This window comes from Rhinichthys klamathensis, unplaced genomic scaffold (genome assembly GCF_029890125.1).
Source record: "Rhinichthys klamathensis goyatoka isolate OS25496 unplaced genomic scaffold, OSU_Roscu_1.1 h1tg000133l_1, whole genome shotgun sequence".
Lineage (NCBI taxonomy): Eukaryota > Metazoa > Chordata > Actinopteri > Cypriniformes > Leuciscidae > Rhinichthys > Rhinichthys klamathensis.
The window spans coordinates 1,303,228-1,319,862 of NW_026606668.1; the positions used below are offsets into that span (position 1 = coordinate 1,303,228).

Below are 16,635 nucleotides of genomic sequence, written 5' to 3' on the forward strand. Positions count from 1 at the left end.
AACTTGTTATTCCAATATCCAAATATGATACTTGATAAAAAGAAAAGAAAAAAGGGCTTTTATTTGTGACGTGCTGTCTTTGCATTTGAACATTGCACATTTTAAACAGGACACGCATTAGCTGAATAAACGTTAGCCAATACAAACATACTTATAGAAAACAGTTGACAATGAATAGACAGGAGTCCTGTCACAGGACCAATAATAGCAAAACGAATCACTTATTCTAAAAAGAATATCAAGTAGAAGTTAGACGAATCTGACATAGGGCTGTGTTAAATAGTAAAACGTCCGTCATTTAACGAATTTTAAAAACACGGATGAATAATAAAAAATGCTTTCTGACATTTTGACAGGAAAAAAAACACAACCAAGAACAAAATTTAAACAGTCCGTCAATTTTCATTTTACAATTATCTTATCTTTCTGTGTGCGCGGTCTGTGTTTGTGAGAAAGAGAGAGCTTGCGCAGCTCTGATACAACGGTACTTCTTATCTATAAGTAACGCGCTAGTTTTCATACAAAATTATTATGTAACATAATTAGGTACTTTAGTTATTATAACACAATAACGTAACACATGCAGGCTACGTTTCTCAACACTGAGAATGAATAAATAAACGCCTGTTTGCAGACTCGCGCTTATCAGTAAATTAATCCACAAATCACAGCACTTTCATAATCAGTAAGTTTTATTTTATTTAGATTTATTGTTCATCAATACTTAAGCATTTTATAATTTGCATGGCTGTATGATTTCTTCCTCTTATCTGAGTGACCATGAATGACGGAGTATTTTAAAATAATCCATGCGATCACTCCCGTGTGATAATCGAATCCAGATTAAGTTAACTCAATACAATACTTCAACTTTCCACATCCACCCAGCCCGTTTACCTTCAGGAGTCAGAAGTATCGTGACTACTGTACTGTCCTCGCTTAAATCAATCATCCCCGCTTGCTATTTGGGGAATGAACCCAGCGCTATGATTGGTCGAACTCCGCTTCTTTTGCTGTTGCTTGATTTGAGGACTGCGCGTGCACAGAGGCGTCACCAGGTTTTTGCGTAGTTTAGTGACAAATCGTACCAGCGTACTTTGAGGTCAAAATGCGTACAGGTTGGCAGGTCTGCGACTGGCAGAAGTAGGCTAACTGGTGTGGTTTAGTGAAAGCGCCTCTGCGAACGCGAACCAGATTTTTTTTTTTTTTTTGCAGACACGTCTGTACGCCGGAGCGCTATCAGGCCTGATCTCTGGATGGTGAAAACAACATCTCCCATCGTCCCACTCTCCTTCATAGTGTCATCAAGCTTCGTCTTCGTTATTGTTTTGAAAATGCGACCTCTGGCGGCGAAACTTACATATTGTGCCTTTAAATGATTTTTTCTATGTAAGTGGTTTACCTTGCATTTGCACATTTCAGTGTAGGAGCCCTCAATGCCTCTTTTCTTTGCCCATCCTGGCAGAAAGTCTGGATCAGGAACCACAATACCCACTAAACATGCCTGCAAAGAGAACCAGAATGGGTTTACTCTCAGTGATAGCATATACTCTGATTCACTGCTGTGTGTGTTTCTCACCTGTAGACTGTCTCCATGTACAAAGACCTGGGCCACAGGGTCACTACGCATGTAGATGTTCTCAATCTTCTCTGGAGCGATGTATTCACCTTGAGCCAGCTTAAATATGTGTTTTTTCCTGTCTATAATCTTCAGAGTTCCATTCTAAAACAATACATACTCAGCTTCACTAATTAAGTAAGGAATAAATAATGATGGATCATAAAATTAATGCATGTCACAAAGTGGAGGCTTCTGTTGGCTTAAAAGGCAAGTATTAACTTCAAATTATTAAAAACTTTGCAACAATATGGGAAGATTGTGCATAAGTGATATGCTTTAATTCTCTACAATTATTATTAATGCAACCTGGTGACGTTGCAAGTGTGAGTTTCAGCGAACACACATGCAGAACTGTGTAAATATCTGGTTCACAATAACTCTCAAGAAGTAGTTAATGCAATAAGGCAGTGTTCAGAGCAATCTTTCCCATCAGTAATTTGCATTCATAACTCATTAATATACATTACTGTTAAAAAGTTAGGGGTGAGTGAGATTTTTCTTCTTTTTTTAACAATTTTTTTGAAGAGTTTCCACAAAAATTAAATATTAAGCAGCACAACTGTTTTCAACATCATAATAAGAAATGTTTCTTGAGCATCAAATCAGCATATTTGAATGATTTCTCAAGGATCACGTTACACTGAAGTAATCATCATCACAGGAATAAATTGCATTTTGAAATAAATATTTAAATTCCTCAAAAATTTAAATTCCTGTAAATAGAAACAGTTATTTTAAATTGTAATAATATTTTCACAACATTACTGTTTTTACTGTATTTTTAACAAATAAAATGTAACCCGGGTGATCTTAAGAGACTAAACTTTTGAATGTAGTGTAAATGCAGATGACATAATTTTTATTAACAAAGTGGTCTTAGGGTAAAATAAATACTAAATATTGGGTAACAATTTATTTCAATGGTGCGCTTTAGACATTGTACTAACTTTAAGTCATTTTGCAACTACAAGTCAAGTAAATAAAGATTTAGCAGACAGTCTACTAATACTCTAATGAGTAGTAGTTGCAAAGTTACTTTTAGTTAGTAGAATGTCTAAAGTGGACTATTGGAATAATGTGTCAGTAATATAATATAATGTAATATAATATATGGTGGAATAATGGTGAGTCAGTAACTGGGTTGATGTCAGCTTCATTTAAAATTAATTAGATTCACTGAAACAAGGGTAAAATTCACAGAAATCAGGATGTTGATTAAATTAGAACTGAACTGGGAGACTAAAAAAAGATCTGTCGACTGAGAGTAAATAAGGAGCAGAAGTGCTGAGAGAGAATGTAGAATTTACCGGTAGCCATTTGCCGATGTCTCCAGTGTGCAGCCAGCCGTCTTTATCTACGGCTTCTAAAGTTCGCTCTGGGTCCTTCAGGTAACCTTGAAACACATTAGGTCCTTTCACACACACCTGTGTAGGACACACACAGCCAGTAAATTGGGAGGTGCAATGTGCCACTCAAATTTATAAATAAAAAAAGTAGGTTTAAATGATCATTTTCGCTTTGCTTTTGTCATGACTAAAATAACAAATATTGGGAGTTAGCCATTCCATCTGTTAATATTTCATTCATAAATGAGGGAGGAGTCTAAGGGGCTGTTTACACAACACCGTTTTCAACTAAAAACATACAACTTATTTTGCGTTTTGGCCGTTCGTTTACACGACAACGGTGTTTTGGGTGCCTGAAAACGCAAACTTTTAAAAATGGGTTTCAAAGTGCAAGTTTTTGAAAACGGTATCCGTGTAAACACCAAAACACGAATCTCTGAAGACGATGACGTCATGCACATGCGTATTACGTGTTCAGTCTAGTGTGTTTCATCTCCATCTAATGGCCTGGCAGCAGAATACAGCATTTTAGTCGTTTTCGACGATACGTGTGAATGGGGATTGTTTTGACAATGGTGTCGTCTGTACACGGAAAACTCAAAGGAAAAACTTCTCCGTTTTAAGCTTATCGTTGTCGTGTAAACGTACCCTAAATGATTTAATTTATTAATAATTTCATTATTAACATTATGCTACAAAAGCTGTCAACAAAGCTTAATTGAAACCACTTTATATTAAGTGTATTTAACTATATAATAACATTTAAATTAATATTTTATACAATGCACTTATTGTTTACATGTGTACATGCATGTATATGCATTTTACATTAAAGACACCTAATATAAAGTGGGACCACTTAACTTGTATTAAACCCAAGAACATTCCTTTAAAATTCAACATTTTAACTGGTGACCTACCTCTCCCTCTCCATTGGCTGCAAAATAATTCATTTCAGCCAAATCCATTAACTTAACAAAATTACAGGGCAGCGGCGCTCCCACATGACCTGAGTGCAAGAGACAAAGAGAGTTTGTGTTACTTACAGCACAGGCTGTTTATTCATTAATGTTATATGTGTTAGTGTGAGATTTTCCAGTGTTACCTGCTGTCCAGTCTCCAGGAAGTGACATTGTGCAGCCTGCGGTACACTCTGTCTGCCCATAACCCTCATAAAACTACAACATAATCAACACACAAAAACAGTGACTTTAAATGAGATGTGGGAACTGATAGCATGAAGCATGAAAACAGAAGTCTTTGTGTGTGTGACTGTGTGTGTGTGTGTGTGTGTGTGTGTGCACCTGGCAGCCCAGCGCTGCTCGCAGGAAGGTGAGGACGGTGGGAGAGACGGGAGCAGCTCCTGTGATCATTAGCCTCACGCGCCCACCCAGACTGGCCTGTAGGCGGAGTCACAGGAGTCAGTTTGGTTGTGTTTACCCACTAGCAGAAAATAGTTCTGTTTTTGGAGGGCTAAATACATAGTGTTGTGTTCATACTTAGTTTAGTTACAAAACAGATTTTAGAGTCATCATAATCACTAATCAAATCAAATTATAATCACTTTTTATAATCTAAGTGAGAGTTTTGGCCAAGTTCAGTTGATTTGTGCTGTATTAAAGCAACACTAAGTAAGATTTTTTACCTTAAAATAATGTTTTCAAAATCGTTTCAGTGGTTCATCAAGTCGTGACAGGGTGAAATGCACTTATGCCACCGCTTTGCGGTCCTTTATCTGATATATCCACGCTATGTAAGATTGCCAGATCGGGTCGCGTTTCTGTAGTCCGAAATGAGACATAAGAAAAATTTGACTTGCTTTACGGCAAGCGTTACAATTGCCGATAGGTGGAGCGTACTCGACAGTAGACTACAACTACATGTAAGATACGGGTAGCTTTTGAATTGTCATCATGATTCCAAAGCTGGTGCTGGATAAACAGAGAGCATGTGCGTGCGTGCGCGTGCGACAGTAGGCTGCGGTAGGCTAAATTATTTACGACAGCGGTAATGGACAATTCCGCTTCCAACCTGTAGGGCGACCGCAGAGGAAAAGTTACTTGGTGTTGCTTTAAGAGTACATGACTGACATAATATATTTATAGTAGAATTCATTGTTGATGCGACATAAGCATGTGAAGAATTATATTATATAAATCCATTTATAACAAGGCTGAATGCTGGTGGACTGTGTTGTTAAAAACCAAACTAAAACTTGTATTTCAATGTCGGAGTGACTCTGTTTCGCACTCCAGGATCACTCGGAGCAAGGTTTCTTTCACCAGCACCAGAGTGGAGCAGAAGCAGAGTTTCTATGAAAGCCTGAAAAACGATCGATCAATTGATCAATCGATCAACCAATCAATCGACAATAAGCCAATTGCGACATCAACTATCATAACTGAGACTTTAAATCTCCCAATTGTGAATTGGTTTCTCACAATTTCAACTTTACACACTACTGTTCAAAGGTTTGTGTTTGGTTAAAAAAAAAAAAAAAAAAAAAAAAAAAAAAAAAAAAATTATATATATATATATATATATATATATATATATATATATATATATATATATATATATATATATATATATATATATATATATATATATATATATATATATATATATATATATATATATATATACACACACTCACCTAAAGGATTATTAGGAACACCCATTCAATTTCTCAATGCAATTATCTAATCAACCAATCACATGGCAGTTGCTTCAATGCATTTAGGGGTGTGGTCCTGGTCAAGACAATCTCCTGAACTCCAAACTGAATGTCAGAATGGGAAAGAAAGGTGATTTAAGCAATTTTGAGCGTGGCATGGTTGTTGGTGCCAGACGGGCCGGTCTGAGTATTTCACAATCTGCTCAGTTACTGGGATTTTCACGCACAACCATTTCTAGGGTTTACAAATAATGGTGTGAAAAGGGAAAAACATCCAGTATGCGGCAGTCCTGTGGGCGAAAATGCCTTGTTGATGCTAGAGGTCAGAGGAGAATGGGCCGACTGATTCAAGCTGATAGAAGAGCAACTTTGACTGAAATAACCACTCGTTACAACCGAGGTATGCAGCAAAGCATTTGTGAAGCCACAACACGCACAACCTTGAGGTGGATGGGCTACAACAGCAGAAGACCCCACCGGGTACCACTCATCTCCACTACAAATAGGAAAAAGAGGCTACAATTTGCAAGAGCTCACCAAAATTGGACAGTTGAAGACTGGAAAAATGTTGCCTGGTCTGATGAGTTTCGATTTCTGTTGAGACATTCAGATGGTAGAGTCAGAATTTGGCGTAAACAGAATGAGAACATGGATCCATCATGCCTTGTCACTGTGCAGGCTGGTGGTGGTGGTGTAATGGTGTGGGGGATGTTTTCTTGGCACACTTTAGGCCCCTTAGTGCCAATTGGGCGTCGTTTAAATGCCACGGCCTACCTGAGCATTGTTTCTGACCATGTCCATCCCTTTATGGCCACCATGTACCCATCCTCTGATGGCTACTTCCAGCAGGATAATGCACCATGTCACAAAGCTCGAATCATTTCAAATTGGTTTCTTGAACATGACAATGAGTTCACTGTACTAAAATGGCCCCCACAGTCACCAGATCTCAACCCAATAGAGCATCTTTGGGATGTGGTGGAACGGGAGCTTCGAGCCCTGGATGTGCATCCCACAAATCTCCATCAACTGCAAGATGCTATCCTATCAACATGGGCCAACATTTCTAAAGAATGCTTTCAACACCTTGTTGAATCAATGCCACGTAGAATTAAGGCAGTTCTGAAGGCAAAAGGGGGTCAAACACAGTATTAGTATGGTGTTCCTAATAATCCTTTAGGTGAGTGTATATATATATATAAATTGTTTATTATTTCATTCAGCAAATATGCAATAAATTGATCAAAAGTAAGAGTAAAGGCTTTTACATTGTTACAAAAAAATATATTTCAAATAAATGAATAAAATAAATTTATCACAGTTTTCATAAAAATATTACGTTTTATAATATTTATATTTATAAATATTTTATGTTTTTAATATTAACTTTTTAAGTTTTTAGTTTTTAGCATCCACACCAACCGACGATAACATTCTGTTCATTAAAAGTGCGTTCTGCAGTTGTGTTGTCTGTTGCTTTAAGTGCATGAGTGCTTTAAAGCTGGGTGGATTCTGATTGGCTGTCAATGCTTTTATCGTTTTTATCAGCTGGAAAAAAAATGTTCTGAAAATTATTCCAACAACATAATTTCTCTTTGTCGTTTTTGTTAAAGCATTTTGTCTGGACTACCCTATTCTCATATAATTAGAAATTTTAATTATCATTATAGTTATCGTCCTTGGAGTGAATGGCCTTTAGATGTGACATGATTTCTCTTGCTTTTTTTTTTGCTTTATAAATGTTGGACAGTTGGATGCTGAGTGTTTTTGAATTTGTGGGTTGCCAGGCAACAGAGTCTTTATAGGTTCTCTATGGTTTCATCTGATTGTTCTGTCCCTGGGCACTAACACTCTTTCTCTCTTTCTCCTTTTCATCTGGTCACCTGCACTTTGCTAAAGATCAGTTTATCCCACATGCTGTCCGTCCTCACAACTCCACTTCTTAGCTCCGCCTCTTTTCTGCTGGTGGCAAAATCCAGCAGCCATCTCTTGAGAGGAGTGTTCGCCTGTCCGAAGATCTTAACGCAAACAAAGATGAATGTATAATGAGCAAAGATTTGTAGGTATATTTAAACAAAGACTTCAACGCTAACAGTTTATGTGTGTATAACTAAACAGAAGTACCTTATCAAACATGCGGTTGAGTAGTCTTGGCACTACAGGAAATACAGTGGGCTTAAGAGTCTTCAAATCATCCATCAGCAGACGGATATCACCCTGAAAATATCCAATCCTGCCTCCGTGGACCAGAAGCACACCCTATACACACACAACAAACACAATTATTCAACAAGAATATAATGTAGATTCATTTTTATATACAGTATACATATATAATATATGTATATATATATATACACAGTAGTGGCCAAAAGTGAGGTCCAGAGGAGATATTTGTTTTTAATGACACTACAAGTTTGATTAAACCATCAAAATATTAAGAAAATATTTTTTTATATTTTAAGTATGAGGGAATAGCAAAACACTAAACTTAAGGTATTTATCTGACAAATTATTTTGGCAAAAAGGAACACTACAGCTATGGGTTTTATTTTACTATGCAAAAAAATGCATACAGTCGTGATCAGAATTAATGGTACCCTTGGTACAGTAAATATGATCAAAACTGGCTGTAAAAAATAAATCTGCATCGTTTATCCTTTTGATCTTTCATTCAAAAAATTGCAAAAATCTAATCTTTCATTGAAGTAAAAGAATTGAAAGTGGGGGGGAAAATCACATTATGAAATAAATGTTTTTCTCCAAAACACGTTGGCCACAATTATTGGTACCCCTAGAGTTTAAATATGAGGAAACACAAAGGCCAAATTCCCTTAATCATCCATCACAATGAGTAAAACCAAAGAATATAGTTCTGATGTGCATCAAAAGATTGTTGAGCAACACAAAATAGAAAGTGGCTGTAAGAAAATAGCTAAAGAGTTGAAAATCCCCATTTTGATCATCAGGACAATAATTAAGAAGTTCCAATCAACTAAAGATGTTACGAATCTGCAGGAAGAGGACGTGGTGTCTATATTGTCTTAATGCCCGGTGAGGATTAAAATGTTTGAGTGGCCAAATACTCTTCAAGGATCATAGATGGAGAATTGCAGAGATTAGTTGAGTCTTGGGGGTCAGAAAGCCTATAAAAAAAATTAAAAAAATTCAGACAACCCCTACATCACCACATGTTGTTTGGGAGGGTTTCAAGAAAAATCTTCCTCGCTCATCCAAGAACAAACTCCAGCAAATTCAGTTGCCGGACACGACTGGAACTTCAAACGGCACAGGCTTCTGTGGTCAGATGAAACTAAAAAAGAGCTTTTTGGCAGCAAACACGCTAGATGGGTTTGGTGCACACAAGGATAAAAAGTACCCCATGTGTACAATTTAATATACCGTTGGATCTTTAATGTTGTGGGAAAAATTTTCTGCTGGAGGTCCTGGACTTCTTGTTTAGATACATGGCATCGTGGATTCTATCAAATATCAACAAATAAAAAATCAAAACCTGACGCCTTCTGCTAGAAATCTTATAATGGGCTGTGGTTGGATCTTCCATCAGGACAACGATCCAAAACAAACATTAAAATCAACACAAAAATTTGTTACAGGTCACAAAATGAAGCTTCTGCCATGACCGTCCCAGTTCCCTGACCTGATGAGTGGAGTGAACTGAAGAGAAGAAGCACCAACATGCATCTGGGAATCTGCAGGATCTAGAGAGATTGTGTAGAGGAATGGTCTCTGATCTCTGGTCAGTTGTTCTCCAAACTCATCAGGCATTATAGGAGAAAACTCAGAGCTGTTATCTTGTCAAAAGGAGATTGCAAAAAGTATTTAATAAAAGGGTGCCAATAATTGTGGCCAACGTGTTTTGGAGAAAAACATTTTTCATAATGTGATCCCCCCCACCCCACCCCACTCCACTTTCAATTCTTTTACTTCAATGAAAGGTTAGATTTTTGGCAATTTTTTTAATGAAAGATCAAAAGGATAAACGATGCAGATTTTTTTTTTTACAACCAGTTTTGATCATATTTACCAGGGGTACCACTAATTCTGAGCATGACTGTATAAAATCAAAAAGCTCACAGGAAAAAAGCATACATTGACTACAACATAATCAGTTATTAATGTTTTGTTGGTTCTCTCTTGCTTTTGCATGTGTTCAATTTATTTATTTTTTTATGACAGCCTAGCCAGAAATTATGGTTACACTATTTGGCATGTTTCATTGCATTCTCACTAATAAAATAATTTACTCCAAGCACAACACAACACATTTTTAATAAAACTGTATTTGGATAAAGGGTGAAGATGTAAATTTTCCTGGGCCGGAAATTACTTTTGGCAACCACAATATGTAAAATATGTGCCAATGGTAGAGTAAATAAATCATAGTATCATATATTTAACCAAAACATCCCTAACTTATTAATTTAATGTATTAAAACATTTGTTTAATGACTGTGTGCATACATACCTCAACCACTCTCTCAAACATGTGTGCTAGTGGTAGGTAAGAAATGTGAATGTCGGTCTGGTTAAGCATGCAATGAACCTGTAAAACACACACACACACACACAGTGTGAAATCCAGCATACCTCAACTACTCTTTCAAACATATGCGCTAGTGGTAAAAAGGAGACGATTACATCTTGAGGACCAAGTTTCAGCAACCCCTAACCACACACACATACACATACAAACACATCAACATACAGATCATGAGGGAGGTAGAAACAGGAAACAGACAATTAAATGAGGAAATGAGGCCCGAGAAAAGGTGAACATAACAGAGACAGAAAGAAAACATTTCACTTAACAGTTAACTGAAAAACAAAATAAAGGAAACTGGCTCCTAAAAATCTCATAGATCTGATCTGACATTTAAATCTCATTTGTTGCCATTTTTGACCTTTTTCTCAAAGAAAGACTTCAGTACAATCAATTTTAAAGGATAAAGAAGCGAAAAAAATCTATCTTACCTGTGTAACTTTAATGAAAGCAGAACAATTGGAAACAACATTTCCATGTGTAAGCATTGCTCCCTTTGGATTTCCTGTCGGCAAAGAAATCAGTTACATTTATTCTCCAGGTTGGAGCCCTAAAAAATGCCAAAATATGACTTTGAAGCAACAACGTGTAAACGAAAAAGGAAAGAAGTTTGCTTTGTTCATCAATGAATACTCAATGATTAAAGCCACATTTGTTCATGTTATTTTTTCATTGGAAAGCATTGATGTGTTAACTACAATATAATTCATTTTGTTTGAGATTAATACAAATTAAATACTTTAATACATAAATATCTAGTTCAGACATGAAATTCTAGAGGGCCTGGGCTGATAGGTCCATTATACAGTGCCTTGTGAAAGTATTCGGCCCCCTTGAACTTTTCGACCTTTTGCCACATTTCAGGCTTCAAACATAAAGATATAAAACTGTCATTTTTTGTAAAGAATCAACAACAGGTGGGACACAATCATGAAGTGGAACGAAATTTATGGGATATTTCAAACTTTTTTAACAAATAAAAAACTGACAAATTGGGCGAGCAAAATTATTCAGCCCCTTTACTTTCAGTGCAGCAAACTCTCTCCAGAAGTTCAGTGAGGATCTCTGAATGATCCAATGTTGACCTAAATGACTAATGATGATAAATAGAATCCACCTGTGTGTAACCAAGTCTCCGTATAAATGCACCTGCTCTGTGATAGTCTCAGGCCTTGTCCACACGGACACGGGTATTTTTATAACCGGAGTTTTTCCTACAGCGTTTTTAAAAAAAATCCCGTCCACACATGCTCGGTCTCCGTCTACATGAAAACGTAAAAACACGCTATCAAGCGCGGTCAAGAGCATGCCATGCCAGCAGGTGGCGATATAAACATTAACCGTAAAGCCACGTTGGCCAATCAGAAGCGCAAATCTGACGTCAAACACAGCGGGTAACGGCGCAAACTCTGACGTCGCAAGGCAAAAACCCCGGTTTCACTGTCTACACGACAACACTGTAACCGGCGTTTCTGAAAATCCTCACCCTGGCAGGGGTTCTCTTACGAGAGTATCTCTCGTACTGCGTAATAGCTTACGCTAGGGGAAAAACTCTTTTCCGCGAGATATTGAAGCCAAAAATTATCCTTAATTTTTTATTAATGTAAAACGCTTTGCAGCAGCAAGCAGACATAGGCGAAACAGCTCGCGCGCCTATTGGTTGCTCTGCAGCAAATGCAGCAGCCTATCGAGAGAGACTCTGCGTGACGTAATGACCAATGGGGGCAATTCGCGCCCATATCGTCACGTCCCGCCAGAAGGGGCGTGGTCTCACCCTATAAATATGCTCGTTAGGCTGATACAAGCTGATTTTTACCTCTTCAGCGAAGCACACGCATCGCTGGATCCGGAGTGAGAAGCCGCGCCGTCGAAGCAAGCCTTTCAGCGGGACGAGCTCTGGAGTCGCTGGCCTCGCCGCCTTCAACTGCCGTACCTGCTGCGCTTTCCGGCGTTCTATATCCTTTCATACTCTGTGTGTATTTACTCTGTTGAGAGTGTTTGCTCGCTTACTTGACGCGACTCACACTTCTCTCACAAAAAGAGCTGCGTCTTTTTAAAGATGCCTTCCTGTGGCTCGTGCCGCGCCCCGCTCAGCGATGGAGACCGGCACGTCATCTGTGTTTCCTGCCTGGGTGAGGATCACGCGGCTCTCGCGCTCGCCGACGGCGGATGCCCTCATTGCGAGCTTTTGCCCATGGTGACTCTGAGGACTCGCCTGGCATCATTCTCCGAGCCTTCACCGCAGCCCGCCGTGGTGCCGCGCCGCAAGAAGCGCCGCAAGAAGCGCCGCGCCCAGCGCGCTCCCGAGCTTTCTCCAGCCCGCCAAAGCTCGCCGGTTCGCCCGCCAGCTTCGCCGGCTTCGCTCGAGTCGCTCACTGACGGACAACGGCCGCCGCCTGCCGCCGCGTCCATCCACGAGTTTGACGAACCCACCGAGGCGTGTTCTCTTCTGGCATCCGATAGTGAGGATTGGGCGAGCTCCGTGGATCTCCCCTCCGCTAGCGTTTCCCGCCAGACCACTGGTAAGAGAGCCGGCATTGAGACTGAGCTGATGCGTCTGCTCTCTCAGGCCGTGGAAAGCATCGGCCTCGATTGGGAGGTGCCCGCGCAGCCGGCGCGCAACAGAATGGACGGACGCTTTCTCGGAAATGACGAGGCTCCGACGAAATCGCGGCCCGCGCCCTTCCTCCCGGAACTTCACGAGGAAGTGACTAAATCGTGGAACGCCCCCTTCTCCGCCAGGCTGCGTACCTCTGCCTCTGCTGCTTTCTCCTCGGTGGATGGCGCGAAGGACAGAGGATACCTTTCTGTTCCTCCTGTGGAACCAGCTGTAGCGTCTCATCTCTGCCCGCCCTCCGCTGGACGGCGCGCTCACACGACGCTACCTTCTAAAGCCTGCCGAGTGACGTCAACCATGCACGGTCGCGCTTACACCGCCGCCGGGCAAGCAGTTTCAGCGCTGCACACTATGGCTATCCTGCAGATCTACCAAGCCGACCTTCTCCTTAAATTGGACGAGGAAGGACCCGGAGCGATCTGCGTGGCGGACCTGAGAAGCGCTACAGACCTCGCTCTTCGCGCTACTAAAGCCGCTGCACAAGCCATAGGACGAAACATGGCCTCTCTCACAGTGGCTGAGAGACACTTATGGCTGACGCTGTCCGAGATGACGGAAGCCGAGCGCTCTGTGTTCCTCGACGCGCCCATTTCACAAGCGGGCCTTTTCGGATCTGCCGTCAAAGATTTCGCGGACAGATTCATGGAGGTGCAAAAGACTTCGCAGGCCATGAAGCACTTCCTTCCGAAGCGCTCGAGCTCCGCTGCAGGCCGCTCAAAACAGCCGTCTGCTCGCAGTTCTCAGCTGCAGCCTGCACCGCCTGCCGCCGCCGCTTCACAGCGCCGCCACGCCCGAGACCAAAGACCGCGCTCTCGCTCTGCTGGACGCCGCCCCCCTCAGCGCGGGCCCCGGCCGAGGATTGAGATCAAGCCCGAGGCCTCAAAATCTTCCTAGCCATTCTAGGAAAGCGACGGTGTTCAGATCCCGCTGCGGCCGGATTTCCACCAAAACTTCTCGCTCGGTCAGTTCCAAACATCGCGACTGTCCCAGTGTATTTCGCAGTGAGCCAGCCGGTGTCTCAGCCCGTTTGCCTGCGCACAAAAGCCGTTTTTACGGCTACCCAGATAAATCCAATAAAGAGTGCATTTTCTGGTGTTCCGGCCACGGCCGATGGTGTTATAAGTGTTGTAAGAATGCCCACCCAGTGCCCATTCACACACACAGACACAGCCCGCCACGGTGCAGGGCTAGCACAAATAAAATCGACTCCGGTCGATTGTGCAAACAATGTAGTAAACGCGCCCATGTCACCATGCCCGCTCACACTACATGCTGCGTGTCCCTTGGTTTCTGTAAAAACGAAACCAACACACATTCAGTCGGCCATGAACGACAGTGTTTTCAGTGTAATAAATGTGCCCGCAGCCCCGCGCCCACATTTTCTCACAGACACGCCGATTCCTACGGGATCTCCCCCGCTCGCTTTTTCTGCACAATCTGCCATAAAAAAGCTGAGCGCGGTCAGGCCGCCCGCTGTGATCAGCGCGCCCCCCGCCTCGAACGCTGTAAACACGGTGTTGTGTTCCCAGTATGCCCGGGCTCTCGAGCTGCCGTTTTGCCGCGACCAGAGCCCGGATTTCATTCTGCCCCTAGCTATTCACGCAGATGCGTGGTCAAAGCTTCCCGGGGTATCAGAATGGGTGCTGAACACTATAAAGAGAGGCTATTCGCTACAATTCGCTCGACGCCCGCGCCGTTATACGGCGCGTGTCGAAACTACGGTGAAAAACGAAGTGTCTCATCTACTTCGTGCCGAGATAGCGAAACTACTGAGCAAAGGGGCTATAGAACCTTTATCTCAGGCTCAGATCGAAGGGGGCCTATACAGCAGATATTTTCTGGTGCCGAAAAAGGATGGGGGTCTCAGACCCATTTTAGATCTACGACAGCTGAACAGAGTGCTTGTCAAACGCCAGTTTAGAATGCTTACGACCAGGAAAATCCTCGCGCAAGTGCGCCACGGGGACTGGTTTATGTCGATAGATCTGAAAGACGCCTATTTCCAAATACAAATAGCGTCCCATCACAGGCGATTCTTGAGATTCGCCTTCGAGGGCCAGGCATATCAATACACAGTCCTGCCGTTCGGCCTGTCCCTAGCACCTCGTACATTTACGAAGTGCATGGACGCGGCGCTCGCACCCCTGAGACTTCAGGGCATGCGAGTCCTGAACTACTTGGACGATTGGCTGATTCTAGCTCGATCACGATCGGAGCTCATAGAACACAGGGCCGCATTACTCGAGCACCTCGAGGAGCTGGGCATCACAGTCAATTGGGCGAAGAGCTCACTGTCTCCCAGTCAGAAAATTTCCTTTCTGGGAACCGTGTTGGACTCGCTGTCCATGACAGCACGCCTGTCACCAGAGCGCGTGCTAAATATTCAGCGCGGCGTGAAATCCTTCCGCCACGGCGCGATAGTTCCGCTCAAAAGGTTTCAGAAAATGCTGGGGCTGATGGCCTCAGCAGCCTCTGTACTCCAGTTGGGCTTGCTCCGCATGCGCCCACTGCAGATGTGGCTGAAAGCGCGGGTTCCACCCAGGGCATGGACAGCGGGTCTGTTTCGCCTCAGGGTCGACCTTCAGTGTGTTTCAGCTCTGGAACCTTGGAAAATAACCGACTGGTATCAGTCAGGTGTGAGTCTGGGGACCGCTTCGAGTGTGAAGGTGGTGTCTACGGACGCCTCCACCTCGGGCCGGGGAGCGCTGCTCGAGGGCAGACCGCTAGCTGGCCTGTGGTCAGAACGGGAAAAGCTCCTTCACATAAACTGCTTGGAGATGATAGCAGTCGACAAAGCGCTACGGCGTTTTTGTCCCCAGGTAACAGGCCACCACGTCTTGGTCCGGTCGGACAACATGTCAGTGGTGGCATACATAAATCGCCAGGGCGGCGTCAGGTCACGAAACCTTCACAGGCTGACGGAACGCCTCCTGGTCTGGGCTCAGCACAACCTGCTCTCACTGAGAGCAGCGCACGTGCCTGGTCACCTGAATGTGGGACCAGACAGACTGTCCAGGAACAAGGTTCCAGCAGGGGAATGGTCGCTGCACCCGCAGACGGTCCAGCTGCTGTGGAAAACGTTCGGCAGAGCACAGGTGGACCTATTCGCGTCCCACGAAAACGCTCATTGCCCGGAGTTTTTCTCGAAAAGCAAGGACGCGCTGGCTCATGTTTGGCCCCGCTGCCCCCTATATGCTTTTCCTCCTGTCTCGCTCCTGCCTCAGGTGTTGGAACGAATCAGGGAGAACGGATGCCCAGTGCTGCTCGTAGCTCCGCTCTGGACAAACCAGACGTGGTTCCCTGCCCTGATGCAGCTGACCAGCACTGCCCCATGGCCTGTACCATTGAGGAGAGACCTCCTCTCTCAGGCGGAGGGCTCGATTTGGCACCCTCGCCCGGGGTTGTGGTCCCTGCACGCATGGCCCATCAACGGGTACCCGCTAGCCTCCCAGAAGGAGTGTTAAACACGATCGCGCAGGCTAGAGCTCCGTCTACCAGGCGGCTCTACTCCTCGAAATGGTCTGTTTTCTCTGCATGGTGTCAAGCCCAGAGCTTTTCACCTGTGGAATGCGGGGTTTCGGAAGTGCTTTCCTTCCTTCAAGAGCTACTGGATAAGGGCAGGACCCCATCCACGCTCAAAGTATATGTGGCGGCCATAGCAACGTTTGCAAAACCGGTGTCTGGCCAGTCGCTGGGGAAAAACGACTTAGTCGTGCGTTTCCTTAGGGGAGCTCGGAGGCTGAACCCTCCCAGGCCCCCTTCAGTCCCGACGTGGGACCTTTCCACGGTCCTGGAGGCCATGAAAGGCGC

At 43.0% G+C, this 16,635-nt stretch overlaps 1 protein-coding gene across 2 annotated transcripts in view; it reads right to left on the bottom strand.

Moving 5' to 3' along the window:
• The window catches only part of acsl1a (acyl-CoA synthetase long chain family member 1a), a 44,710-nt gene that overhangs the window by 2,604 nt on the left and 25,471 nt on the right, over positions 1–16,635 (bottom strand). Inside the window, exons 10-19 of one of the 2 annotated variants that reach the window (XM_056256797.1) lie at positions 10,640–10,713; positions 10,134–10,211; positions 7,769–7,903; positions 7,528–7,662; positions 4,272–4,367; positions 4,073–4,145; positions 3,888–3,976; positions 2,929–3,045; positions 1,580–1,723; positions 1,403–1,504 (exon numbers count right to left, since the gene is read on the bottom strand). In XM_056256797.1, the coding sequence (XP_056112772.1) occupies positions 1,403–1,504; positions 1,580–1,723; positions 2,929–3,045; positions 3,888–3,976; positions 4,073–4,145; positions 4,272–4,367; positions 7,528–7,662; positions 7,769–7,903; positions 10,134–10,211; positions 10,640–10,713 (1,043 nt within the window). Of the gene's footprint in view, positions 1–1,402; positions 1,505–1,579; positions 1,724–2,928; positions 3,046–3,887; positions 3,977–4,072; positions 4,146–4,271; positions 4,368–7,527; positions 7,663–7,768; positions 7,904–10,133; positions 10,212–10,255; positions 10,334–10,639; positions 10,714–16,635 lie in introns of both variants that reach the window. The other variant, XM_056256798.1, reaches the window with a different exon arrangement.